General features: G+C 37.8%; 1 protein-coding gene across 3 annotated transcripts in view; it reads right to left on the bottom strand.

Annotated features, from left to right (window-relative positions):
- Window positions 1-5026: 5026 nt before the first annotated feature.
- Window positions 5027-26882, bottom strand: part of CTDSPL (CTD small phosphatase like) — an 85229-nt gene continuing 63373 nt past the window's right edge. For 2 of the 3 annotated variants that reach the window (XM_026096485.2, XM_026096491.2), the window contains 5 exons: window positions 25991-26092; window positions 20651-20707; window positions 13249-13341; window positions 11395-11580; window positions 5027-9501 (listed from right to left, as the gene is read on the bottom strand). In XM_026096485.2, the coding sequence (XP_025952270.1) occupies window positions 9376-9501; window positions 11395-11580; window positions 13249-13341; window positions 20651-20707; window positions 25991-26092 (564 nt within the window). In that variant the 3' untranslated portion in view covers window positions 5027-9375. Of the gene's footprint in view, window positions 9502-11394; window positions 11581-13067; window positions 13113-13248; window positions 13342-20650; window positions 20708-25990; window positions 26093-26882 lie in introns of those variants that run through there. The other variant, XM_026096498.2, reaches the window with a different exon arrangement.

Genomic DNA, 26882 nt, shown 5'->3' with positions numbered 1-26882 from the left:
TTTAAAAATGAGATGATGTATTTGCAGGGACAAGCAAAAGGGTGTTGCCCCAGATCTCCATTCCCCTCCATGCTCGGACCATGGCTCGTTTGCACAGGGAGCCCAGATACGGCCTCCTTGGCAGCACCTACCTCACCCACCATCTGCACGAACCAGCTCAGCTGCCTCTCTCTGCGCCGAAATGCACATTTTACCGATTCCCTGCAAATCCGACAGCCCAAACAGCAGCAGGTCCGAGGCTGTGGGCACAGATGCAATATTTGGGCTCACTTTTGCAAGATATCTCCCCAGCCTCCTGGCCCTTGCTGCCCCAAAGCTTTGGGGGACGTCTTAGCCCCACGTGGCTGAGCCCCCAGGATCGGTGCATGCCAAGCGGTGGGGAAGCCAAAGAGGTGCTGGGGGCACTGCCTCCTCCTACATCTGCTAGTTTGGCACCAGATTTGTTCCCCCCGCTTCCCCCCTCCGCAGTTCAACTTTTGTCCATAATTCTTGTTATGTTCCTCAGCCAAATACCAAACAATTTGAAGTTTTCCTGCTTAAAAAAGGTCAACAGCAAAGCTTTGGAGGAGGGGAAAAGTCATGCTAGAGAAGGTAAAGCAAAACCATTTTCAACTCGAGCATTCAAGAAATACTGATATCCCCCTTTATTTTCATGGACTGATGTGCTGATTCTGCATTTCCACGGAAGAAACAGAAAGCAGTAAATAAAATGAGTCTGAATGCTTATCTATCTTGTATTCAGTTGTGGAGATACCACTTCCTTTTGGAAAAGAAACTCAGCATTCATTAAGGAAATGAAGAAATTACCTCCGAAACACTGAGAGAGATTTTCAGCTGAAGGCAGGCATTACCCATGGACCTGCGGAGTTCAGCCCAAATGGGAGACTAAGATACCAAAGTTTTGGTGACGTTCTTACTTGAGATAATGACTTTTCTTTTTACGGCGCCTTTAAAAGGCAACGCTGCACAGCTGCACCATCTCGTGGTCCGACCAAGCCCTGCACGGACAAGGCCTTTAAACCCTTCCTTCGTTTCAGCAAATCTTTAAACATGGCTGAGAAAAAAAGCCAAGCGCTGCCAGGCTGCACGGCAGCTTGTCGCACCGCAGTCCAGCGCCACAGAATCACCCTGCACCTCCAGCCATCTCCAGTACTTTCCGGCAGCTAATCCTCTTCTCCGGGATGTAATATACCAACCTTTCTCGATTTCAAATTGCAACCATCATCCCCCAGTTATTATATCAAGAGCTGTTCAACAACTTAGAGACCAGGCCCAGTGAAGCATTGCTGGTCTAAGTCTACCTTAACTGAATTACTAAGACATCTATAGAGGTTTCAGATACGATCAAGGCTCCATCGAGCTAAGCATGTACATACAGTGAGCCTCTATAGGCCTCACTACTTAGAGAAAAGCATCAGAAGGTTTAGGGATACAAAGCTATACACCCATGCTATAAAGAGCCAAGGAAAGAATCTGTACCTCCTGAATCGTAGCTCTACTGTTTTACATAGCAAGTGGCCCTACTAAGCTAGAAATGGGCTCAGCTCTTGACAAAAATCATCTTCCATTCACCTCATAAATGCATTTGCTCATGAAGAAATAAAACAGCCCAACACACCAGATGTTGCTTTTGTCAAGCAACTTTAGTTGCATAAAAATACATGCAAATTTTACATATATCCATGGTTCTGAACCTTTCACAGTTTGGCATGTAATAAACAGGTTGTTAAGCAGAGACTAGGAAAAAAAAACTTCCAAAAATATTCTTAGAATAATTTCCCTGTGAAAAACATGCATGAAAACATTATGCCAGTGTCACCAGCATTCCTGTGGGATAACCTGCTAGCATATGCCTAGTTCATACCAGCAAACATCATCAGCATAATGTCTCTTATTTTCAGACTCTTCCACATGCTACACTCTATCCAAAGGCTTTTTCTTTGCAATATTAAGATGCTAGTATTTTTGTTCATATGAAAGACAGCTCAAAGATGTGTGCCAAATGAAAAACAATCTCTCACGATCATCTTGTTCCAAATGCAACTCATGTAAAACGCTGCTCCACCACTTCCCTCCAGTTTGCTTAGGGTATAAACGTGGTTTGACTGCAAACTGGTAGTCACCAGTTAACCTAGGACCGGTAGCAGGTCCCCTGGTCAAAAATCACCATCGATGGATGGTTTTGGAATAGGAATTTCCATGCTTTTTGCCAAGTGCTGCAGAGACAGATGCCACCACAGCCTGTGAGAGAAGTGAAACAAAACATAGTGACACGCCTCCTGATCCACATCCAGGCAAGTGCTAACCAGGCGAATCCACGGTCGTCACCTGAAGAATCAACTGTCTGCTTCAGGGGGTGCCCTTGAACGCAGTACGAGAGATGCTGCACCCAGGAACTAAAACATCTGCATGGGAAACCAACATAGTCTGCATCACTTCTGTTTTTTCTTAGCACCTTAATTCCCAGAGAAGAATCCACTATCCTATTCCCTTCTCATTTCCAACTTACCCACAAGGCTTAGGTGGCTTTGGAAACAGAAAGCTTTTTTTTTTTTTTTTTTTTTTTTTTTTTTTTTTAAATTCAAATTTGCACCAAGTTAGCAAAAAAAAAAAAAAAAAAAAAAATTGAACCCACCTGCCAAACATGCTTCTAGAGGAAGAAGCCCTTGATGCTCAGCAGTCAAAGCTTTAATTTTTATTAAAGCCTAGCAAATCAAAAGACTCAAACTGGAATGGAACAAGGAGAACTTTCTGCTTTGACTAAGTAAAGTCTTTGCTTTTCCCCCCAATATTTCCCCTAAGCAGAATGGTGTGGGGAGGGGAAGGGGATTTCTGGGGGGATTTTAACTATATGCACTATCAGACATGAAGCTGATGGAAAAAACAACATACATTGTTTATTAGCAAACTGAATTCAAAGCATGAGAAAAAGATCAGTTATAGTTACACTGTAAATGAATTTTGTTTTCATCACAGAAGCTTATAAAAATATGACGAAGGAAACAGATCTTTGTGAAGCCATGAAGTCCTGAAACAAACTTCAACATCCTTGAGTATAATGTTTATTTAAATGCTGGGAATTCATAGGTGTTGTACCATTGCATTTGTAAGGATGAAATAACCAACCCTAATTATCTGGAAGAACAGTGCTTCTCAGAGGGGGAGGAGAAATGATTCTGGCTTAGAGGTGAATCATCCACGTGCCTTCAAGTAGCGACGGTCTTCTCCTAGCTGGAGTCCAACCCAAGATGACTGCTAAGGTTGACAGGGGCTTGATGAGTTTTATTTATTTATTTATTTTTTTTTGGCCAGCTAACATGAAACAAATTTCTGTGCAAGATACACAAACACTTATTTTCCAGCATTTTCATGTAATTTACATCCTGATCAAATGTGTCTACATTACTAAATCAAGAATGGTTGCAAAATTAAATGACGACAATCACAGAGAGAAGAGCAGTGGAAGATAATTGTAAGACAGGTTTCACTGCGGTCCAGGGCATACGACTAAGCTGACACAGCTACCATCTCCAAAATTCAGTTTGCTGCTGATCTAAATAATGACCAAACCTTACCTTTTTAATTGCTGTATTAGGAAGGTGTGTAATTGCAGATGCACTTCTATTCTACTGAGTCAAATCGATTCTCTATTAAGTCCACGATGCTACTGGTGTATGTCCTATGCTTCAGAAATGCTGGTTGACATGGTATCAGGCAATTACAGGACAACCTGCTCTTCCACACGGCTCCCTTCTAATTAGCACTTGCGGCAGCTTTAAATCAAACATGTTTGGAAGCTGTCCAGGTTTGAGTTTGCCAACCTGTCAAAAGCGATACATTACCCAAAGATCATTTATTTTCCAGTAGCTCCTGTAGAACCACCAGAGGAGCCCAGAAGAACTTTGCCTGGTTGCCAGTGAGCCTAGCTGGGCTGGTAGAAAACCAGGATTGCCCTGGTCTGCAGCACGAGGATTGCTTGCCAGGGAAACTGCTGGAGACTGCAGAGCCCCTGGAGCTGCAGCCCACCTGGAAGGGCCCCATCCCTTCTTGGAGGGAATTTCAGAACAGCTGGCTTTCTTTCCGAGCACAATAATAAGGGGAAAAAAAGACTGGAAGGCGTATGTACGTACAGACCATGGTGGATTCAATTTTGCAGACACTGATTTTTAATTAACCAGGATACAACAGTATCTTTTTCTTACCTACATAAAGGAGCTAACTGTTTATGAATTTTGAAATACTTGCTGTACTGAAAGAAAGGAATCTTTATGCTAAGCAGCAGCTATGGAGATTGGTGCATTTATTTTAAAAACAAACCAAAAAAAACAAAAAGACCCACCAATATGAAGTAAAGGCAGTTTATCTTGTTCTAACTGATCATAGGAATAACAAGCAGAAGTAAGAAAAAGTCTTGGGTTTTGTTTTTAATTGCAATTAATGTGCAACCTTTAGCCAGCTGCTTAGTCTAACAGGCTTAAGGTTTTCTGCTCATAGAGCATTAATAATAAGTGCCTTTTCCTAGAAAGGAAGGCTCTGCCTAAGTCTTACTGTGTCAGATTAAAAAGTCCCAAAATAGATTTTTCAACCAAATAAAGTGTTTTATTCAGATATTCATTTGGATACGGCAATGATTTTAAGAACGGCTATTCAAGTAGCTGAAGTGAGCCCTTCAAAAGTAGTCACACAGCTTTGAGACTTGAACAAATTATGGTATGATCTCATCCAAGAGATCTAAATAGCTGGAACATCTGCCAGAGTCGCCACCAATTTATTTAGCAGAGTTCATCAGTAGTTCATCAGCTCTGTTTGCACAAGCAGGTGCCAGGGCAGTCAATAAGGAGTCCTATACATGATTTAAAAAGAGGAAAGGAGGAGGAGAGTGGAATAGAGATGGGTGATTTTACTATCTAACACGGACGTGCACATAGCAGGAATAAAGTCCCTGTCAAATTACAGCAGTGACTATTACTTAAAGAAGAGGGGCAGAGATTCTTTTTCCCAGAGAAGTATTACATGCACAAGTAACTATATTGTTAAAAATTTTTATTCGTGACAGTAAAGAAACCATTCAATACCTGATTGACAACACTTCTCTCTCCTGAAAACACTCATATGGTATCTGTAGTGTTTCTCAAGTATCGCTGGATTGTTCATTGCATTAAAGTGTAAACAGCTCCATTATTAGAGGAAAAAAACAAAACAAAAAACAAGAAACATATCCATTGCTTACTCCTCCATTAAGAAGTTCCCAACAGATCTTTAACAAGAAAGAAAGAAAAAAAGAAAGTCAGCTGGATTTTTACAATATCATGTGAAACAGAAGACCGACAGCTGGTTTTGCATAGTTAGCCCAGAGATTTTTAAGCAATTCCCCCGCGCAAGTCTCACCTGCCCTCCTTGCCACACAAAGGCATACATCACAGCACCTTGGAAATCAGAGGCACAAACTTGTTCTTGTTTTACAAATAGGGCTGTGCGGTACTGTGTTTTATTAGTAAAAAGAATCCGTAAAACATAGGATTATGTGTTTGTAAATTATATAGCTACAGATTTTTTACACTGAAATTTCAAAAGCTGCAATATCAGTACACACCAGTGTCATTTAGATACTTTATTGTCCCCGACCACTCTAATCAAAATCATGCTGTGATAAAGTGATTGCACACACTGATAACCAAACCTCTTCAGGTGTTGAGTTTCTTCGATGTATAACTTTGCTGTTTAAAAAACATTAAAGGGCAAAACAATAGACAAATTATTCTTCCAAAGCTACCTAGATGAACACAGCAATATTGTACATTTGCTAAGATCTTCCATTCAAAACTTGCCACACTTCCTGGTGTTTAACAAGTATTTTGCGCACAGCCCTAGTTTACAAATGGCAATTTAATCATAACACTTCAGTTGAATTTCAAGAATCTAAGGCATTCTGCCTTACAGCTTAATTTAAAAAATACCTATACAGGCAAAAAACCTTTTTTAACCCAACATAAAACAGACAACAGAACTTCAGGTCAGGCAGCATTTCTTTAGCTGCACAGAATTATCAACTGGAAAAGACTTAATACTTCTATGATAATATCCAGAAATGTATCTGAAAACCAAGGTTTATAACAGCCCTGGTGACCTGCATGCATTAACTGCACTTTAAAATATGTAAGAGATTTAGGAAGTAATATTTTTTCCTATTTTGATTTTCAAAATCTTGTACTTAAAATACAATCAAATACCCGTATTGTAAATTTTACAAACATTCCACTCATTTATCTGGCTTTATTGTTAGAACTATATTGCTTTGTTAAAATCTAGGTATTTTAAATATATACTGTATGTATAACCAAGCAAGCTTGAAACTTGAAATTTTAGATATGACAAATAGAGCCAAAATAAACATAGTATGATAGTTTGATCCCCTGCCCAAATTAGGGATACTAAGGAAAGCCAAAACTTGACCTTAGAAGAACGCTCCCAGTTTTACATCCATGGGAATCAGGTTTAAAAAAAAAAAAAGTGTCTCATTCTGCAGTGAGAATTAACATGGTTAGAAATCTACAACAGAAACTATAGAAAATACTCTTAAAATATTAGCACGAAACACAACTGTTGCTAAGTTTGACCCCTGTGTTGTCACCAAGTATCATTTTAATGCTTTAATCAGTGAAAAAACAAGCCTTTACTGGAATTTGGAATATTTCAAGAGCCAAACCAATACAGCACAAGTATGGTTGTACAGAGTGTCACCAAAACAGTTCTTCCAGATGTTGGAACAGAAGTTCAGTTGTCCATTATATGTGAATTGTAAAACAATACAAGACACTTTAATAATCAACATTCATTCACAGACTTAAGGCAACTGGTTCATGAAATCACTGCTTTCATAAATGCAAACTAATGACATGGTTTGTCTCACATACAACAGGTCACAACCATGAAATGGTAACGTCTCAATGGGGTTATTTATTGTCTAATTGAAATATTGTTTGGTCTAATGCTAGTGAGAAAAATCTTTGAATTTTTTCAGTCATTCCTATCATACCTGCACAGCTAACTACAACCTGAATACTTCCCTGCAAACTGTATTTGAGGCCTAGAAGCAACAAATACAGTTGAAAATACTGCTCAGAGAACAACTTTTTGGCAGCTTATAGTTTCATTGCTCTGAACAAAAACAAAATCAAAGAATCTTAAACTGAACCTAAATGTTGATGGACTAACCAGAATCCATATGTCCTTTTTTCTCTTTTTCTAAACAATGTAGGGTTTATTATTTATTTGTCAGTTCTATCTTCTGTCGTGGCACAGAAATATACAGTACTAAGGTAATGCCAACTGGTAAGAAAACACGATGGCGATGCTGTACAGACTCATGAGTGTCATGGAACTGCCTGCAACACCCCCCTCGCCACGAGACCCAGCAAGCACTTGGTGCAAAGCTGCCCTGCAAGGGGGCAAGTCATCGTTCTGCTTTATACTGCACCTACGACAACCTACTCGCTGCCCGCGTAGGCTGGCCTGCCCTTCTATGAATGAATTTGTTAAGCTGCTTCACCAATGTTTTAGACAAGGGTTACACCCCAAGTCCATCACAAATTGCGTTTTGTTTTTTTTCTCCAAGTCGTCAAGACTTTTTCAAGAAAAAAGGCAAAGGGGATCAGCTATTCAGAATTTAACAGGCCAGTTAGAAGCACTGATTGCTCCGTTTAACTTTCTTTGAAGATAGCCAAATGCAGCTGTAATTTTTACATTTGTAGATTTCTGGTGCAAAAAAAAAAAAAAAAAAAATTAAAAGGTGACACTGGAAAGGAGAAAAAAAGAATGTGTGCCTTTTTCTTCAAAATGCTTAAAATAGTTAAAAGTTACACTAGGGTACCAATGACACCACAAAAGAGCAAATGCTAAGCAGACTGAGAAAAGGTTTCAGTTAGAATTTTAAACCTCTCAGAAGCAGAGACATCTATTCAACTCCAAAAACAAAGGATCACTTTAGAGAAAATTCCTGCCCTTTTAGCAAGAGTTGATACAGCTCCCAGTCTGCACCTCACACCTTAGGAAAAAGAAAAAAAACAGAGAAGGTGGAAAAACACTTTTTGCATTTTACATGCAAAAGAAAGGAGAAGGCTTTATCCCAATTGAAAAAAAAATACAACAATAAAAACTTCCTTTGCAGGTCACCTTTAACTGAGTTCTGTGGTATATCAGGTACCATCGGATTAATACATAAGGGTGGGTTATGAAGCCTGCATTTTATTTATTGCCCAAGTTTGCAGCTTACAGAAAATGTTTCATAGCACAGGCACAGTGGCAAAAACAGTATAACAGCCGATGGTCAACTCCATTTGGTGAGTATACGGTAGCAGCAATTAAAAGAAAAAAGTACTCCAAACAGCTCAATACAGATCCAGCTTACCCAGATGGGGTTTTTTTTTGTAAGAAAAGAATTTTAAACTAATAAATAGATATCCTCCCCACTCTCCCCAGATAATCATTTTCCAAATAACGATATGGCATGGCAGTTGTGCGTAAGCAGAGACAATAGAACTTCATCTGTCTAGAATAAAAGGTGCTTTAGATCTATTTGCCACCCTATTTTCTCAATTCCATCATGCCCTAATACTCAAACAACTGCAGATATGTTCAAAACTATGTCCAAAATCAGATCAGTGAAACAAACATACAATGCAAATCGCCCCTCCTACAAACTCTTAAACCTTCTGAGCATGACAAAATGTAATACAACTTAATGTCAATGTGGAGACAAGAACCCAGCATCTTTGTTTCAACTTTTTCCTTTGTTATATATTACAGTGTTCTATAAAATTTTTCCTTTTTCCTTTTAAAGCATTTAGACAATACAAGACTAAAAGATGTCTGGAAATACGTCTTATACAAAAATGAATTTTTATCTTAAAATAACATTCAAAAAGGCACTTCATTCTGTAAGAAAAAATTCAGAGTCAGGTCAACTGCTCTAAGCAGGAGGGGGTAAAATTGTCTGCATAGTGGGAGGGGAAGAAAGGGAGAGAAATTAACTGCTGAAATACAAGCTTCTTTTTTGGCATGTTTTAAGAAAAGCTGATCCAGTAAAAGGTGTCCATTTATGAAATTCATTAAAAGAGTCCCATTTAAAATAGCTTCTTTTTTTTTTTTTTTTCTCCTTAAAAAAGTAGTCTGAACACATGACCTTAGGAGTCAGGCTTCTGAAGGCTTAACAGCATCACTCGTGATTGTCCTTCGTGTACAATGTAACAGGAAGATCAAGAGTAGCACTTCTGATAGGAGTGACCTCCCCAAAGCTTACGCTTGAAAGAGCTGAAAAAGACGGAGACAGCCTCTAGCAACTGCAATCTAGTAGCAGAAGTCAGTCAAGGTTAAGGGCTACCTGTTGCAGAGTTTATGAAGCATACTGTAAACTTCTTCCTCTTTGCTTAGTCCTTCAAAGAAAGGAATAAGATCTAGCAGCTCCGTGTCTGTCATGTCATCAAACCAGGACTGCACAGGCACCTGAAACAAAGCAAGCAACAAATGCTAAGACAACTTCATGACATCAAGCAAGCACATGAGCTTTGCCCGTGCAGACGTCCCGTAACACTCACTGCCACTGCAGTAAGGAAAGCTGCTAGTCATGAGAATTCCAGTGCAGTGCCAGGTTCAGGCTCATATTTTCTCGTATGCAGCTACACATAGCGCATTAACTCCAGATGCACTGTAAAACCAGCAAGACATGCAGTCGACCTTTTTCTATATGGAATAGTCCAGGTAACCTACAGGAGACAACACCAGGCAGCTCAATTTGTTCCGTCTCCTTGATATTCAGGATAGACTGGGAGGAAGATACAGATTATGGAGCTGTATTGACACTCCGCTTGGAAAGAATTATTTACGGGCAAGTCATTTTTTCCTTTAAGTATTATCGGTGTGAGTCACTAAATACAGGCATGCAGCAACAAATCCCTCTGGCAAATGAGACTAAGGAGGAAACATTTAAACAGTTACTGCAGAGGATTAAAATCTAAGACCTTGAGAGTGGGTTCAGAGAATAACGCATATAACAACACTCCTTAAATGCACAGGCTGGATTTGGGGAAGGAGTTCTGTATATCTTCAGTATGTAAGTATAATGAGGTCTTTTAAAGACTACTTTGGATCTAGTTATGTGCTCTGGTTTCTGCATAGACTTGAATATCAGTTAGCTAGCAGCACTTTTCTATACATGACTAAACCATTCTGACAAGGCCCTTGATTTCATCTCCCGACTTTCTACAGCTCATTATTTTCTTGGCACTGAATTCTGAGACACCAAATGATGATCTGGATCAGGTTTTAATTTTAACCATGAACACTGGTTATTATAAACAGCAACTTTAAACCATGTGTGGCACCAAGCAGAAACATGTTTTCTCCTAATCATTAAGAACAACAGAGTATCGAGATCTGAATTTAAAAGCTGATTGCTGCAAGACAAAAAAGCTCACTTAAAATGCTATTTCTGTAAGAGGCAGGACCATGCAAACAGCATCCCTAATAAAAGCTTCCTATGTTAATTTTAACAGTTCACAAAAAAAGCCTAAAAGTGTCCAAGAAAACAGTACACGGCCTGGTTGTTTGAAAGTCAGTAGATCTAAGGGGATTTCCAGCTTGCTATCCTGGCAGCTACAAAACAGATGTGAGCATCCGTACTGATCTGTAGCAACTGATGGAGCAAGTGCCAGGCCACTCCATTACAGGTTCTAAGGCTCGTATGAAATACATAATGAAAGCATGCACTGCTCCTAATTATTTTAAGTACTGTTGCTTTCATTTTATCCTTACTTCTAAAACTCGATGAACTTGCTGACTAACATTTCTAATCATGAAGTGAGCTATTACAAAAATACTTAAAAGGAGAAACATAAAAGAAATACACCAGGATCTTGATTTTTTCTCCCTAAGCCATGAATACACATCAGATAGTAACTAGTAAAACTGATTATCTTGTTAAAAAAAAAAGTCATACAATGAAGGAGATTGAGTACCAAAAGCAGTTCAAATAAGCCACCCTTACTGTAATCACCACTCTGAAGATCAAAAACTGTGCTGGAGGGCGACTTTACTATTTAGAGCTAGGCCAGTTATGCAGGCTCTACACTGCTTGGTATTTTTCACGACTGATAGACTTCTCATGCCAAAAGCTAAAACTGAAAACAGATGAACAGTCACAACTATGACACACTGTCAAGATGCATTTGCTCTAGTCCTTTCACCATGTGACAGCAAACACTAGAATCTACCTGCAGCCTGAATGCAGAAACTAATACAATTAACATTTTGAAAGTGTATTTTCTGAATCAGAAAGTCTGGGCAAAGACCAGAAAGATAAAGTTACACGCGAGTACCTTAAATACTAAGAATACTTACTGCATTTTCAGGATGGAAGATGTAAGATGCAGGAGAATTATCTACTATAATAACTTTGCTCAGCTCACGTCCCAGTCGACTCAGATCCTTCACATAATTTCCTCGGTGGAAAACACAGGATTCTCTAAAGAGCCTTGCCCTGAACACACCCCAGCGATCCAGTAAGTCTGCTACTGGGTCTGCATACTTAAAAATATAAATTAGAAATCTGAAGTTAGCAATCTGCAGGTAAGACTATTTCACAGAACCAAACAAAGAAGGGATACAAAGTAATTTCAGACAAATGTTTTCTCTTCATTTTCTTCCTTCCTTAACCACCAGCAAAGCAGAAGCATTTAGTACAATGATAACACAAAAGTAGAACAGTTATCTTTCTAAAGAACATAATTTGCATGCTAATATTTTCTGTGATTTGTTGATTTGCTTTTATTTTTAGGATCATCTTATAGTTGTCCTTTCACACCTAAAAGTTGATGGACCCAGAGACCTCAACTAATATTACCATAAAACCAGTGAACACTAATAGAAAATCAATATGAAGCCAATTGCACAGCAGATTCATTTCCTTGCACCTCTGAAGAAAAAATGCAAAAAAGGCACCTGACCTTGATGTAGCATTCTCAAGTGATGCCCATGGAATGACTGAGTCAGTAAGAATCTTAAGATTATCAGACTACATAATTGGGCCATAAAAGATCAGATAAAGATGCCATTAGGAAAAATGCCCATGTACAAAACTGGGAAATTCTCAAAACAACAGTATCTCAAATACATATATCTTTCTCTATATAAAAGGATACTTTGTGTGAGGCATGACTTCGGATCCAAAATATGCTGAAAGTTGTTCAAGCAAAAGTATCTAAATAAGAAACTGGGGCATGAGTGACTATATACTTGAAAATTGTAGCCAGAACTTATTTTTGCAGGATAGGAGTTACTGTTTTTCCAATTTTTTAAACTGAGAAACAAAATTAACATTGAGGTCAATCATCTCTTGACTAAGAAAGCTGTTACACAGATAACTGCAGTAAGAAATTGTTCCATTTCTTAGGATTTTCACAGTGTGATTGAATAGACTACAATAAATAGGTTGCAGGGAAGAATCCTCTGAGTAAGGCAATCTAGCAGATCAAACAGGGTCCTGTCCCCTCCCACTGATTTCTACAGTCCTAAAGACTTGCAAAGACTTATGTTATTGTAGCATAGCAAGTTTATATTTAAAAATGATCAATATAGTTTTAAAACAAGACACCACAAATACAATACACTGAAAGAAATGAAGAATTTAAGATGTCTACTGCCGCAATGTCTACCACAAAACTACCTACAAAGTACTACAGCTACCAAGGATCAGAGGGCACAAAATATTCCTGTTAACATTTTAGGCTTTACAGTGCCTAATTTTCTAACCCCAAATTATAATTGCACCTTGACAGTACAAAAGCGTGTTCCATATTTTCATACCCAAGTAATTTCTGAATCATTGGCTGATTATGTAGATAGTGTTAAATACAGTGTATTTTATTTCATGCCCAGCTTTAATATACTGCTTTAATCGCACACTATTTGTTCTAATTTCCCACTATAACCATGGCAACTTGTAAGCCTTTCATATTGGCATTATGAGCAATGCATGGAGGCTACATTATGAGACAAGCCCATATGTGATATTGTTACCATGGTAACACTTACCCACACACTAGCAGACAAAGTACACACTGTCAGACAAAGAAGCAGAAAAGAAGGGGAAAAATTAAGATAGTGCAGACTGTGGAAATAGTTATCCATAGAAAATCCACTCAAAAGTCCACTAACCAGCATTAAAGCGTTACTGAGAGGCAGAGACTAACAAACCTTGGCTAGACTGGCTGTGAAGAGGACACATTCAAAGAGTTCTCCCATCCTCTGCAGAAACTCATCCACATGTGGTCGTTTCAATACATAAACCTGGAATGACAATGACTATTTAGGTCAAATACTGTTTAAGGTAAAACGAGAAAAAAACAACCTCCACCCCCACACTGCTGTAATCCTAACGCTTGAAGAAACAAAGTTAGCATGCAAGTAGTTCAAACAAAAAGCTGAAAGAAAAAAAAGCATACCAGATAAAAGCAGACATTCAGTAATGAGAAATCTGAATGCATGGGCTGCAGGGACCCATGCTGATTATGCAATTGCAAATACTGTGCATCTTCTGCAGTGATGCTTTCTGAAAAATTAAAGGCAAAGTGAGACAGTAGGGCTTCTCAAGAAATGAGGATTCGGATCTCTCAACTGAAATGATTTTGGTGCTGCTGCCTTCAATCCTGAGCCTTACAGAAAAAGTAAATCTGAAGAAACTGTTATGATGATAGGAACTGCACAACAGGGAACCGTTATCCTCCTGTGGCTAATTCTTTCGTTTTCTAAATTCCAGGCGCTAAGTGCCATATCGCACTACTGATAGCTATCAGTCATCTAGATCTATAGAGAGATATTCACCAAAAATTTCCATAGCACCACTCAGAATGTGCAGCAAATGCTGCTTTTAAAATTCAGTGGCAAAGCCTACATCATCTTCTACTGTAGCCTTGTCATAGGTATTCATGATATCTCTCATCTTAAATAAATATTCTCAAATTTCTCTCTTCTTAAACAGCTTGATTTCAACAAAGGAGCTATTTTGCCTATTTTCATTGACAACCATATGAGTAACTTCGTTGCTTACGCTGATTAATTAATACTGAAACCATCCCTGCCCCTCTTTTAAGAGCAAGGAAGATGCTTTGCATTCACAGAAAACACCAAGATAAGATAACTCCTGTGCAGAAAGCTTACAACTAGTTCAAAATAAACTGGGAAGCTGAAGAGGGGAGTCTGCTTGAAAAAATATTTATCTTGTTTGCAGTTAGATTAAAAGTTTGAGAAAACACTGGCAACATTTTATCTTCTTAGTTTAGCAAACAATCCATAACACTAGAAACATCAAATAGAAAAGTAATATATAACTGAATTCAAGAAGTACAAACATGATGCAACTTCAGTAATTTCATTCTTCAATATGTAGGAGAAGTGGATTAATTGTATGTATTTTACTAGATTCATAGTAATTAAAAGGCAAAGGGCATAAGGCACCCAGAGAAAGAGCCTGAAGGAGGAAAAATATGGAAATGCTAGCTTGAATTGAAGTGTAACAACTAAAGCCTTGAGTAAAAAGTTGCACAATAGGGACATGAAATGGAAAACCTAAATGTGAAAGCAAAGTTTTATTAAAAACATATATGGTGGAGCTCTACGTTAATGACTAAAGCAAAAATGTTAATTACTTTTTCACGCAGCACATAAAACAAATCTTCATGCTTGAGCTAAGTTATTTCTACTAAGTTTAGTTAAACTTTATTTCTGCCATCTCAAGAAATTCAAGCAATGCATTCAAACTTTGATATGGAGAACAATTTATAACCTAGATTTATTTTTTATATTTTTAAACAATCTCAGCAGGCACCTGACCAATCAATTAAATAAGTGCGACATTTTATGAATTAAAGTTAAAGACACTTAACAGATGTACTTCAGCACTGCTCTCTTTCCAGATAATTGCAGTGAAGTTTCCTGTATTTTACTGGGCACAAACCAAGTAATTTCCTCTCCTCTAACAGCGCAATTAATTTTTCACTTAAAACCAGCAGAACAACTTTCTTTAGTAGTATTTCCTTTCCAAATCAGTTCCTCAAACGTTTAAAGCGACAGCACACTTGCAGACATTCTCCCTTTCAGGAGCCAAAAACAGTGTATTTGGTTTGCCAGTTAAGAGGAAAGACGGTACGATGCGAGTTAATTAGTAACTCTAGAATTCATTACGAAGCTCTTAATTCTTTAACCTTAAATTCCATTCCTGTGCTTATTTTTGAGAGTGCAAAGAGCCAGGCGAAAGAATTCCCACCCCAAAGGCTTAAAACCACTCTTGGAAAGAAAGTTCTTGAACCTCATATTACTTTCCCTTTTAAAAATCAGTGTTTTCAGTCACAGCAAAAGAAGTCCTCCTTTTCCTCTCCATCCCTATCTATGTCTGTGTCAGTGAAGCATTTCCCCTTGGAGTGCAATTACTGACTCCAGGCCAAGCGTTTAGGTGTCTGCAACACAACCTGTCTCCTCCACGAAGGGTGTCTACAGTAAATCAACCCAGCAGCAAGACACAGAGCTTCTTAACCACAGACTTGTGGGCAGAAGTGGGTTTAAAAAGTAAGTATTTGGAATATGCTCTCTCTTGGTGATTCGTAGGTCTTCTGTAGCTTCAACTAGTCTGTACTAGCTGTAAATATATGGCATTTTTAAGTTGTATCGTTGCCATTCTGCAGTTCCGACCTCCTGCTCCATCACGGAGCTCCCTCTGCTTCCCAGTTTGGTATCTCTTGCTGTTTTTCCTCATCTTACCTACTGGACCCTGGCCAACAGATTTTCTCCTCCTTTAAGTGCCTCATTAATAATACACATAAACTATTAGGATGACATCTCACCACATTTCTTCTCCTCTTTCTCTAAAAAGCCCCTACTTCTATACCCCCTTCTTTTAAACACCACTGTTTTTCCAGGACAACATTTCTTAGTACTCTAGATGGATATTTCCCTTAGTGTTGCTTTGAGAAGTCACACTTAGATCCTGGAAGCAACTGCAAGTGTATTGGTATCCTGGGCTACAAGATCTCTTTGGTTTACTTCACATAAAAAGCTTTCTTCAACTGACAGTGCAGCTCTTTTCTCCTCTTCCTCATTTGGAATTTTGTCCCTTCACTTTGTTAGCTGCTGGACTTGAATCTCAATGCTGCATGGTTATTTGTGGCTTGGCTTTTTCTCTGTTGCATGACGTCTTCAGTTTAAGTCTCTAGACTAACTGGCTCCTGGCATTTTTCTGAGATTTATATACTGTCCTTGGGGCATTACAAAAAATGCTCCACTTTTTCTGAGCTATATGTGCTCACTAAATTATTCCTTATCACAGTAAGAATTCAGAGGAACACAGTCTTTTTTTGTGAACCTTACTCTGACAATTTTGAAACATGAAACAGGCACTAGGCATGTTTTCACAGGATTCTGTATTTACAACTGTTAATGGCAGAATACAAGTAATTATCTTTAATTGTTTTCAAGCAGTTCATATTTCCACATACATTTTCCATACCTCAAAGGGGTCTTAACCTGAAAAGACTTAGTATTTGCAAACCAAAAGAGAAACCCAGCCTAACTGTAATCCATTAAAAATAGGAAACAGAGAATGGCCTTTTAAAATTAACTTTAAAATAATGCAATCTTCAAGTAATGACAAAGAAATCTGCCCACGACAACTTGAGCTTCTGTGATCTCCTATTTCATGCGATAGGCGGGTCTTCTGAACAGCAAGCAGAAAGTAACGCATGCTCTTGTGTCTTGTCTTCCCGGTTCACACTGTTGTGGTTGCCTCCCAGTGCAAGTAACCAAGAATAGGCCAGTTAGAATGGATACAGCCTATCCTGGATTACTTGAACCAGGTCACAGCCTTCTGTAACAGAATTAAGGAATTCTCTCCTTTATAGGAAGAAAGTTTATTATTCAAACAGTGTTTTCCTCCACCAATGAAAAAGACATTTGTACGTTATATTCAAAGTATATATGCTAAAACATTTCCTTGTTTTTTGGGAACAAAAAATGAGTAATTATTAATTGAATATAAAACACACTTAAAATCTAGTTTTACTCAAGTACTATACAAATTACATTAAGGAATGGAATTCCAAGCAATACCGAAACAAACTCTTCCCAGCTGCGCTCTTTACTACTGACAGCTTGAGGCACAAAGTCATTGCAAGTTAATTCGAATAAAAGAAAGGACTGTTGTACCTTAAGACTCTCCAGCCATTGTGGATTACAGCTATTTTAATGCATGGTTTCTAATCCACGGGTTGTGACCACTCTGCTCTTGTTAAATGGGGATCACGTTCCAAAAGAAAGGACAAGTTTGTGCAGAAATTAAGGTACAAAACAGGCTGACCATCTTTTCTGCACCCACTATTTTCATCTGCAATAAGCTTCCTCTAAAGAGCGCTCTCAGTAGCAACACATTTCACTGGACTTCCCACAATTTCTCATTTATAATTTGGTAGAACAGGGGAACAACTTTGATTCCTTTTATTCAAAGAACCAGAGAGAAATTAGAGAACTGGCCAGAAGACTGTTAGTTCGCATTAAAAGCACCCTCTTTCTAACTGCTATAATTTCCAACATGAAACTTGGAATTAATCTGTAGCTTTAGCTGTCTTGTAGGTGGGCATAGTCTCTGCAGGCATGAAAACTTCTATAACAACAGGAAAGAGAGGCACCTCTACAATGTGATTTATTTCCTTGTAAAATAAAGTGACCATGACAAATCCATTCCAACAGACAGGTATGTTAGGCTGGAAATAGAAAGATGGGAGAGGGACAAGTGCTGCTCAGAACAGCTATTTTTTTTACCTAGGGAAACTGGTTTATACAAGCACCCTTTAAGATGATGATTTGAACTGTCCTCCCTGTAGAGGAACAAGAGTCTCTCTGACCTTTGGATTATAAAGAACATAAGGTAGAATAAACTCCCCAAACTAAAGACAGCCTTTTTGAATAACTCTGCTGCACCAGTGGAAGACTACAATGTTTACCATGAACAAAAACTCGCTAGCTAAGTCTGTCTCAAATCTCTTGCAAAAGTACAGCAATACAAGTTCCTTCATAAGCAAAGGGATTTTAATTCCTCATGTAATAGTAACTTGTATTTTTGTTATATGACATTTGAAGAAAACTTAGTCAAATTCCTTTCTGAATGGGCACTTTCAAAATAGAGTTCTCCATAGGTTTTCTATGGAGTTGGGTCTAAGGCAGAGCTTGAGTACAACAACACTCTTTCAGAAAGCCTCTTGTTTGACAAGACACCATGTTACTGATAAAACACATAGGGATGTGAACTACTGACAGTATAGCACCATATCACAGGATCTCTGACGTGTTATTTTAAACAGGTGGAAGTACTTTCCAATGCCAATTATTCTTGAGTACATAAACTCCTTAAGAAAACAGACAAACATTATATAGATGCTAAATTCTGACAGATGACAAAAGGTGCTGACATGGGTTCAGTTCACGCTCTAACTGAAAAGCTACAGGTTTCGATTGGGAACCACTTGCTAACACTCTATAGGCTGTGTTAATTCATGTCAGACTGAGCCAGAACACCCGCTTTCACTCTTCAGATTATCACACTAAAACAAAAAAAATACAGGCCATAGTTGTAGATTAGTTTGGCTGCAGAGTTGGTTAGAAACACAGGAATCCAAGACTTTGCGTGGTCTGCATACCCTATAAATTACCTTTACTTCAAGGATCTCAAAATTTCCTTACCATTTATTTCACTTTAACAGCTCAGATGGGACTGAGATATTTTACCCATTATTGAGATTAAGAACTTGAAATACAAAGGGATTAAGCAAATTCCTAAAAATTACACAGGAAATCTCCACCAGAGCACTTTTAGAGACTAACTTTACTTGACCTTCTCTATCAAGCACATCCTTCCTCCCCTTCACTTTTAGGGTATGCATGGATCTACTCCCCTTGACCAGGGTTTTACAACTACATATTTAAATAGAAATCCATGTAGTTTTCACATGCAGTCACCTTGAGTGCCTAACTGCATTAAGTTTGTTCAAGAGCTTGAAAATTTGCAGTGAAGAAGAGTGGGAAAGCACAGGCAACTGTATTTCCAGCTTGAAGTGCTTGACTGTAAAGCCTTAATAGTCTTATTATGTTTTTCTTCAATACATAAATAAATAATATTGACAAACTAAGTGATCACTTTACTAGCTATTTCAAAATCTTTAGACAGTTTATTTACTTTCAAAAACATTCTAAAAAGTTTTGGGAGAGAAAAAGTCTGCCTTACAGCACCAAACAACTAAAGCCCACATCAAATGAAGACAGACGCTATCACAACAGATAACCTTCAAAATGTCACCGATATGTTTTAAGTTTGCCAGTAATGAATGCTTAACAGCTTAAAATACCCTAAATATCAGGGTTTTTTTCCCCTACATAAAACAGGCACAGTATAGAAGCTGTCAGAGCAACTATCATTTTAGAACGTGTTTCAGTCTACTAGCTGATATTTAATAATTATTTTAACAAAGTAACAATTACATTGATGGCTTTCATAACATGACATTAAACAAAAAATACGAATTAACTTTATGGCCTACGAACTGTTCCAAGATAAAAATAACAACATACTTGTCCAAGCAAAAAATAATGTATTTACTTAAGACAAGATTTTAAAAATCAAGGTATTACAGATCTTCATTGAATCATATCCAGAGAAAATCTGCAGCTCAATAAAAATCTACAGTAACCAACATAAACAGTTCAAACAGTTTGCAAGCTTCACATATCAAAGGCTCAACTTTACATCAACTGGTGCAACATGTCTCCAGCATGAACTTTAGTGTCTGTCTGAAGAGAAAAATCTACAGTACTAGAATGTATTTCATTCAGTATTTTCAGAAATGACTACTGATCAAAGGCACCAAACTGAGATACATAAAGGGAACTGATTTTCAAATTATGGGTGTTTTGCATTTACTGAAAATCATTTCACAGCATCTTAAATAAAGTTTTGAAAGAGTCAGACAAACAATTATCCTTTTTAAATTTTGTCTGGACCACTTAAAGATGTTCAAGTACGTGAAGAGTCCTAATATGAGAAGCCTAAGTTACTTACAGGAGAAAAAGGGACAGAAGTTAAACATAGATTGGCACAAAAACAGAAGAAATGTCTTTATGCTTCTACAAAGCTGTGTTCATATGAACTACCAACACATACTGAAGCTTACTTCCACCCACTTGTCTGTGCAGGGAATGAGAAATGTAGCAGTCAAGCTGTTTTTCTGGGACTAGCAACATTTGAAAACCTTTAATTCTCTACATTTCCTGTTTGTAAATGATTTACCATTGACAAGGAGTCAAGTACTGAAATCCTGACAGGGATATTCTAGAGAACTGAAGCAGTTAAAATCAAGACTAGGAGTTGGTTAGAAGCTACGTACCTGATCAAACATGGATGCCTTTCTGAATGATATATTCCAGAGTACAGCTTTTGTATTTTGCAAAAAAAACAGCTATTAAGTGTAACGCAGCAAACAGGGAGAAAGGTAACACACGCTCTGGGATACCGAGGACAGTCCCACCACCAAGCCTGTGACGAGGGAACGGCAATGCTTACCTGATGTATGGTTCCATCAATTTCAACAGGAACAATGAAATCAGCGTTGCTAATTGGCTGCAAGAGTGACAAGAAAACAAATCGACATTAACAATAAGATCATTAGAGAAGAAATTTCGGAAGCAAAAAAGTACCTTTCAGGAATGAGCTCATAATCATTTTTGGTTACACAGATCTACTTTTTGTGCACATATCATTTATGCACAAAAGTTTAAAAAGTCTTATATCTGTATTTGCTGAATGGTGTGTTTCCCAACTTCCCTCAATTTTTGAGCTTCATATAGTCTAAAACACTTTAGTGACTACCCCTCACTACTGCTGAGTACATACTGAGCCTGCTTACCAGTATAAATATCTAGTCAGATAAATTTATGGAGTCTGGGTGGATGACAAGAAAGAAATTCAGCTATTTTCTTCAAATATCTATAAGCACAGATTCTAATTTAGATAAGCAATTACTCATTAGTTAAAAATAAAGAAGCTGATAAAAATAGCATCTGATATATTTAAACCAAGAGCTGCAACAAGGGAAGACTAAGTAATAGTCATGATTCCCAGGAACCTCAAAAACTTGCCCTGCCAATCAAACTAATCATGCAAAATTGAATTTTAATCCAAAAGAGAAGAGGAAGCACACACTATCCAAGATCTCAAATCCATTTTTCTAAACAGTTTGAGACAACCTACTACATAGACTCATTGTGAAGAATTGTCAGTCTAGGAAAACGATTCCTTGCAAAAAAGCTTAAGTAGAAAAAAGGCCTTGCAAAAAAGACTTTAAGAGAATACAGCTTGATCTTGGCTAGACAGTAGCGGCAGTTGGCGAACACAGAGCTAAGAATGTTTACTAGTTTAAGTGGACATCAAATCTGGGCAGAAACCTTCAGTGTGGCTCACGCATTACCTCCATGATGAAAAGATCGCATAAACATGTCTGGGTGAAGTTTGTAACTCACACCACGTTCCACCACTTGGAAACAGCCAAGGCACAGAGCTGTCTAATTTAGTTTTACAGGACAGATTAACAGACAATATGCTTCACAGATAACAGCCTACAATGAGGACTGGTAATAGCTTGGCTGATAGCTGGGGTGACATAATTAAGCTTACGATGGAGAACATCTTCGCTCAGCTCTATCAGACTGCTACAGGCTCTCCCATGTGATTTTCTGGATCAGCCAGAAGATTGATCTTAAGTGCCAATAAGAAGAGAGTGCCCCTGAAGAGTTTCTGAACCATTTGGCAGGGTGGTATCAAGAAAGCAGAGAAGCACTAAAGGTAGATAAAGCAGCAGATCACAAACTGAGAAGCCTAAACAGGCGCTCTAAGAAGAAACAGTAGAAAGGAAATTCTGCAATATTAATCTGATAGCATCACTTTGAACCCATTCACTGGAGAAATGAGATTCTAATTCCACTGCCACAACACCTTTTTGAGAGGACAGTAAGACCACCAGAAGAATTTACACTGAGAGCTACACCTGCGATTGCAAATACCGAAGTAATAAAAGCAGCTGGCATTATCTGACTTCTGAGAATGCTGTGTCAGAGACTAAGAAGCAACACTGAATCTACTCATACGGACAAACCAGTATGGGGAAATGAACCTTTAGAGCAGATGTTGAAAACCTCAGCCCTTTTGATGACCACTAGTGCTAGTATGACCTGAAGAACTCCTCAGACGTCTGCAGATGCAAGCCAGTTTTTTCTTTAGCTGACATCAGACAATTTCCCTCTTTCTGAGCTGTCCCTCTTTCTACCTCTGAAACAGGACAGAGGGACAGCTCAAATCTGTCATCTGCATGGAGACTCTCAGGCAGAGATGATGATATTCTGCAGCATCTCTCATTGCCAGAGAACAGGTACACAAAAGCATTCTGAAGCTTCAACTTAAAACAAATCCAAATGAACTTCCAATAAGTTTTTAAGTGGGTGCCAGCTCTGCACATACTTTGAAGGAGACTTGTACTCACTTGCAAAATCTATATATGCACGACTTCCTTAAGCAAGATAAATATTCTGTACACACACAGAAAGTAGGAATAGTTCACTGCAAGCTGCAAAGGTTTGGAAGCCCATTGATCAAAAGTCAGCTATGACTGAACTTTGTTACCAATGGGGAACAGCAAAGAGAAGTCAGAGAACACATTCTGCTTAGACAACTGAATTTTTGCTAACAAAGAAAACTTACCCTTAGACTTTGCAACACTAACCAAACCACTCAACTACATATTTGCTTCCACAACTTGTATTCTGGATACTATGCAGCTGTCCCATTGGGACAATAGATAAGGAAGAAAGCACTGACAGGGGTTCTGCGTTTCATCATCATGATGGGAAGACAGAAGAAAAGTCCTCGACAGCTTGCTAGCTCAAGGTTTCTGGGGCTGCACACACACAGCACATACATACCTCAATTGGGAACCACACAGACAAACCATGAAAGAACATAACGTATTTCTGCTGAAAAATCTTTTCTTCACTTGAAAATACTTTTATTTAATAAAAATGTTCAAAGTTTTAAACGTGCTTTAAAAATCTTCCATAGACGGTTCTGAGTATGACTACATTCCAGACTTGCATGTGGTTTAATTTATTTTATACAGAACAATGCTTACATCTCCTTGATTTAATAATTTGATTTTTGCTTCTATTGCTGTTTTATGATGGGAATCATAATTATAACGTCTATCTATTCCTTTTTACTCTTGCCAAAGCACCTCAAACTTTATTCCTTTAATACACGTTTAACATAAAAGACTAATACCTCTTAAAACTTCACAAATATGCAGGGGCATAAAAAGATGAGAATTACCCTCCTTCAGATGTTGCTGCTTTTGCAAAGAAGCACTTTAAAAACCCTGCATCTCTGGTTGTGTTAAAAAAAATTTGCATTTGAAATATGAAGCCTATTTCATAACCAAATTATGCATTCCCAAAACATACATGTGTTTTAAATAAAGCTTTTTGCACAAAAAGAGAAGTACAAATTTATGTATGCTCTTACAGCTTTTAAGTTGAACCTGCCTGAGAACAGGCTTTAAATGAGGAGAAAAAAAAAGAAAAGCACTAACGAAACTGCAAAAGGAACATAATTATTCAGGCAGAGCAGTGTAAATATAGGTATTAAAACTCCTGGTCTTCTGGAAATCATCAGAATATTTTTAATGACCACGATGGCCTTACTTCAGCTGAAGCATCTCCCTCTCTATGTCACAAAATCCAAACAGCACCACTGAGTACACTGAACAGAGTGCCAGACACTAAATACTAAAGCCATTACTCCAAAACCTGGTTTTCTGTTATGTACTACCATCCCAGTGCTTCACATTATTTGCCTGTGACAGCACTGTCTTAATTAACATGGCGCTAGTACTACAGAAATCATTGCAACTTCTGCCTAACACATTTTACTTCAAAGGAAAAAAGAACCAGCTTTCTCTTCCTAGAAGAAAATACTGCTCAGCATTCAAGACTAGAGTAGAATAATCTTTAAATTTTTCTTAGGTATCATTTAATATCCATAAATATCATTTAAATACTCATTAAATATCATTTGAATAAATGGAATGATTAACTTTAAAAAATGAGCTGCCTGAGCAAGCACTCTTGGCAATAAAGGCAAACCTCCATTTTACAAGAAAGGATTTACACTATGTCAACTACGAAATATGTATTTCCTTAAAATGGTTTAAAAAATACTTTATGAAAGACTTGAAGGGCATCTCATTTTCTTTCAAGAATCATAAAAACATAGCACAAAGTTATCCACAGCATTCAAAAAGAAACTTTCATTTTTTACATTCCAGATAGTCTAATACTTTTTTTGTAAATTTAGACTTTCACATTCAGTTTTCCCTTCCTTTTTTTGACTCTCTCTTTAATTAGAAAGGCATACTACATCCCTTTCCAATCCAGCTGTGTTTCTAATTTTCCTAAAAATTCTGAAGTGCCACTTCAGACAGGGTATAGAAGACAATGATCTGGAACCGAGGTTAAGAAACTCTTGCACACCACCACAAATTGGTATATACCGCTAGGCACAATAGAGAAAGAGAAGAATCTTAAGTTTCAGTTTGACTTGGAGGCATAGGAATATTTGTTCTAGTATCGCCATATAAGGTCATCTTTAAGTCAACAAAGACAGACTGTTGCCAAATTCTAACCACAAAATGAATTATGGTTTACATATTTAAATGCTGGCAAATAAATATTTGCCGGGTTAGACTGTTGGAGTTATGCTTGCAGTGAAAAATAAGAGTGCAACCAAAATTAGAAGACTACAAAGCTAGTGGTAACTCTGGCTTGATACTGGTAAGGAAACATACTATTGAATCTTAGTTCTCCAGCATCAGTGTATAAAACTAGAAGATGCTCTATAATGTCTGACATTTGCTGATCAGAAAGACTACTAGTACTCTGAGTCAGTTTAGGTTATTTGTATTACTGAGTTCTCCTATTCCAACTCTAGACCTATATAAACAATAGAAAAATACCACTACACCCACAACATGTAAAATTATGAAGGGGTTATAAAAGTTGCTTCTACAAGATGACTGACTCATCAGGAACAGCTAAAATGCTATTTGATTTCCTGTTATGAAAGCTCAGTACTTAAAAACAGACTTAAAAACTATGTTTGGGACAGCAGACTGACATTTACTTACCAATAATACAGAAAACAACCTTCTCTGGCAGTGGAGCATCACCAGCGCTCAAGAACTACCGGTTTAAGGTACATCTACCTAACCTAAAGCTGTGCTGAATTTCCATTCTGCTAGACTAGCTGCAGCATCATTTGAACATCAAAAACAAAACCATATATTCAGAGCAACAGTTTTTGTACCTGGTAGATACTCTACCTGCTGGAATAGCTACTACTGAAAACCATAAGGTCAGTAATCATTCAAGCCTTGTTTCAATGACTTCCTCAAAATCTGCCTCCCACCTTGCCAAAAGCAGTGATTGCATTGTTCCCCTTAAAGCCAAACTAGGATGAATAATCATAAAAGTGACACTGAAGCTGCTGCAAAAGAAGCTCATGACTAGATATAATGCTGGGTTTTAAATAATGAGCAACAGAAAAACTGAAAACTGCTGAATGCCATGAAGGAATTAAATGGCTTAAAGCTACAAACTGAAAAAAAACTAACAAGAAAGTGATCTGAAAGAGAATGTTTTCCTCTATGAGCAAAAGCAATAGTGAATCAAAAAAGAGTTACCAGGCATCCTAGGATAGTCTGCAAGACTAGGTAACGTGCTAGTGTTAAGAGGTTAAACAGTTCCTATATTGCTTGCTAAAAGAATCAGGTTGTAAGAGATCCCTTATGAATTTACATACCTTAAATGAACTGTGCACTAAAGTTTCATCTAAATCAATGACCACACACTTCTTCCCATAGTCTGATGCTGTCAGTTCTGGCAGGAGGTATTTAGCTGGTGGCTAAAGAAAAAAAGACAAGAAAAAAAAAAGTAAAATCTGTTAAAAGGGCACTTTCCACTAACATTACTATTCTGGTAGTACTCAGTGGACATTGAAATACATGAATCAAAGCTGAATGTTTTTCTGGGCTCATTGCAAGTACACATATGGAAATCAATGGCTCATGCAATACCCATACAGACTTTTCAATTTTTTAAAATGAAAGACTTGTGCAGAATAATCTCCAAAGCACTGGAAATGAAGATGGCAAAACACCACTAGTAGCAAAAAAACAACACTGAAAAATGGAACATCTTTTCCCTTTGATGTCCCTTCCAAACACCTCAGGTTTTGTTGCCATTGGCGTCCTACTCAGAGTCAATGCCAGTACTAGAAGCATACATTTCGGCCCATATCACCCATACGGACACTTACACCAATCATTATTCCTGTTTGCTATGACACATGTTAAGATGGAGAAACCAATTCTGAAGGAAGACAACATGATTAATTTTATCTTGCAAAACATGTCTCCCTGTAACCTTTACTACTTGTTAGGGTACTGACCAAGAGCTTTCACATGAATTATGTTCGGAATCAAACCATGAAAACTGCAGGAAAGAAACCTCCCTCAAAACAAGATTTTTTTTGGTTTTGTTTTGTTTTTTAAACAGTATGCTGCCCTTTAGAAAAATGGTACCAATTATACAATGTGAAGGAGGAGCTCCACAAAAATTTTTCTGAAAGCAAAGACGACTTTGGTACTGTATAGTTTCTGAAAGAACAGAAATTAGAGATAACTATCATTTGG

This window comes from Dromaius novaehollandiae, chromosome 2, assembly GCF_036370855.1.
Source record: "Dromaius novaehollandiae isolate bDroNov1 chromosome 2, bDroNov1.hap1, whole genome shotgun sequence".
NCBI lineage: Eukaryota > Metazoa > Chordata > Aves > Casuariiformes > Dromaiidae > Dromaius > Dromaius novaehollandiae.
Note: the sequence above shows the minus strand (reverse complement) of the source record. Positions and strands in the feature narration are given on the sequence as shown.